The 3,042-nt window shown below is 59.1% G+C and overlaps 1 protein-coding gene across 1 annotated transcript; it reads right to left on the reverse strand.

The window, feature by feature from the left end:
• On the reverse strand, nt 1-2,915 carry PHYSODRAFT_335949 (hypothetical protein; the record flags this gene model as incomplete). Its single annotated transcript, XM_009533435.1, has 4 exons — nt 1-1,035; nt 1,065-1,172; nt 1,225-1,665; nt 1,734-2,915. 4 exons carry the CDS (start codon nt 2,913-2,915, stop codon nt 1-3), a joined length of 2,766 nt encoding a protein of 921 aa, XP_009531730.1.
• Between the last annotated feature and the right edge of the window lie 127 nt (nt 2,916-3,042).

Here is a 3,042-nt window from a genome sequence, read left to right on the forward strand (position 1 = left end):
TCACGAGTGCTTGAGAGACAGTGGGTTGAGCTTGCGGATGGCCAGGGGCTTGATGTGGCGCTTGATGTTGTTAGGCACGTATTGGAGCCACTCATCGTCGTCAGCCGCCGTGTTCCATTGGACTCGAGAGGGCTCACGAATGTCCAACGTCGCTAGCTGGACGTCCAAGTCCTTGCACTTAGCTCCCCCGAGTTTCTTGGCCCTGGGATCCCCCCAAATCCAGTAGCAGCACTTGTCCGGGAACTTCCAGAGACTCGGTTCGTGCCACAACGACGGGATGAACCCTGGGGTGTTGTGCGAGCGCTCAACGAGCGCCTTGTACGCTCTGCGTAGCGCGTTTCGACGCGACTTACGCTGAGAGTCCATGGTGGCGTCTGCTTGTTCTTCAGTCGGAATAGGCACCCAGTGCCCGCGCTCCCAGATTGCCTGTGCGTGCTTGTGCATGGCGTCCACGACGACCTCCAACAGCTTGAGCGCTTTCGCGGAGAGCAGCTCTCGCTCATGGAAATAGAACACTCGGAAGCGACCCTGAAGCATAGTCTCCCAGGGTTCAGAATCCAGGACTTCTTGGTATGCCTCACGATCCCAGCGCTCGTGAACAACGTCGTACGAATACTTGTGGATCTCGTACTCTGGGAACCCAGGAGTCTGGCAAGACGCACTCTTGGTCGAGCTTGGGTATTGCACAAGAACCCCATAGATGCGCCAGGAAGTCTCGTTGTCCTCAGGGTCTTCGGCCGTCATCAACTCACTTGAAGTGAGCTCCGAGTATGATTTCCGCGCGAGTGCCGACGGATGCTTGGAGCGTGATGTAGCCTTGGACCCCTGAGTACCACTAGAACCCTGAGTGGCAGACGTGTCTTTCTTGTTTCCCGTGCGACGCTTCTTCTTCGACTTCGAGTTGGAACCCTGAGGTTCCTTGCTTGACTCAGAACGGGGGCGCTTAGCAGGAGGCTTGACTTCCAGGGGTTCTTCTACCCCATTGTCGTCCTCTGCGTTGTCGTCGTCCTCTGCGTCGTCGTCGCCCTCTGCGGCCTCGACGTCCTCCAGAGTTTCAGGGGAACCTCCTCCTCCTCTTCAGAGCTACTACTAGAGGCGCTCTCCTCAGGTTCCTGGGCGGGAGGCTGATAGTCCGGGTCGTTCTCGATGTCGTCCACCGTGGAATCGGCGTCCTCATCAGGGTACACCATGTGGGTCATCGAGGTTCCCCCAGGGTGGTGGCACATCACCGCACCTGTCCAGACGCTCGTCCGCCGTTTCGTAGTAAGCCTCAGGGACGTATTTGCGCCAGGGAGTCCGATCGAGACGACGCCAGTACATCATCCTCACGAGCATCTTGATCAGCTGCGGCTGTCGGAAATGCCTGTGGGCCGCCCGGTCGCTGCCGATCCACTCCATGGCTGTGTCGTACTTGAGCCCAGCAAGAATAGCCTGACGCACGTCTGGCCGAACTTCCTTCCAGACGACACCCCCAGGGAGCATCGTGTGTGCGGCCTCCTTGGACACCACAGTCTTCTCGCCAGCGCGACGCACAGAGTCGCGGCCAGGCTGATGATCCTTGGGACGACGCTGGACCTTGTGAACCTGGGGGCTTGCGGAGTTCGACTGCGTTTTTGGCACCTCAGAGTCCCGTGATTTTCTGGAGCCTTGACCGTTCTTGGAACCCTGAGATTTTCTGGAATCCTAAGTTTTGCCTCCGGCCTTCGCGCCGCTGCGAGACTTGCTGCCAGGACCCGTGAGATCCAGAATTTCAGGACGACGGACGACCCAGACCCTGAAGACGGAGGCATACGCGTGCTCTTCTCTGGATACGGGGCCGCCGCAGCCTTGCGCTTGTCCATGGCTGTGACGTTGATGACAGTGTCCCAGGATTCAGGAGGCTTCGAGTCCTTGATGCAGAGATTGAAGAGGTCGTGGAGACGCTCCCAATTGCCCGTGAAGTCTGTGTGCTCCTGGAGGAAGTCAGGGAACTTCCAGGGGTCCACGGTGGCTAACTCAAGACGCGATTTCAGGATTCGCACTTGTGCCTCAGAGTCGGCAAGGCGCGCCTTGAGTTGTGCCTTCTCGGACTCCAGAGAATCAATCTCGTCTTGGTACCGCGTCTTTTGCTCGCCCAGCGCGACTTTGTACTTGGATTCAGCATCATCCACCTTGCCCAGGGCCTCTTGGACCTCCAAGAACCAGTAGTCGCACGTGAATTTCCAGGTGCGCTTCAGTTCCTTATACTTGCGTCGCGTGTCGACTACTTCCTGAGTGGCGGTGAAACCCTGCTGAGAGTCAGCCAGAGAACGCATGTTTCGGTAGGCCCCGAGGACTCGACGCAGGTAACCAGTCATCTTGAACACGCGCTCAGCGAGCCTTGTGCTGTTGAAGTGACGCAGGAGTGAGGCCATCTCGCGTCGAATGCCGATGGAATTCAGGGTGTTGTCCAACTCGAATGCGGAAAGAGGCGAACGACGTGGACACAGGACGTCGATCCCAGCGTTGGCACCGCAGACTTCCTTCAACCCCTGAAGATTCTCGTCGGAGAGCTCCTCGAAGCCGATCAGCGTAGACGCGCCGCCGTAGCCTTCCATGGCGAATGCACCCGCGCGAATATCGTTCACGATCCCTGGGACTCCCACGAGATATGCGTTGGTCTTGAGATCCGGCGGGGTTGGCAGTGTCCAATGCGGTGGGTGCACAGGGAGTACGAAGTCGGGGACATCCACCTCCTGCTGCCGAAGCATACCCGCGAAGACGAGCCCCCTGACGTCCTCCAGCGTCGCGTGTCGTGGTAACTTGAACTCAGGGGCATCCTCCAGGTTCACGTCCGCAGCCGTGTCGCCTGCGTCTGGAGCTTTAGACTCTGAGTTCGCGTCACCAGTTTCCTGGGCTGCAGCGTCAGCCGAGGCAGTGCCATCGGCCTCGCGCATATTCGCGTCAGAGGTTTTGCCCGCGTCGCCGGAGAAGGAGACGCGCTTAGTTTCCCCCGTCCTGGTGACGCCCGCCGAAGTGTTGCTGGACGCTGAGTTGCCCGCCTGGTCGCCGCCGCCGCCCGCT

The sequence above is a fragment of the Phytophthora sojae genome (assembly GCF_000149755.1).
Source record: "Phytophthora sojae unplaced genomic scaffold PHYSOscaffold_6, whole genome shotgun sequence".
Classification (NCBI taxonomy): domain Eukaryota; phylum Oomycota; class Peronosporomycetes; order Peronosporales; family Peronosporaceae; genus Phytophthora; species Phytophthora sojae.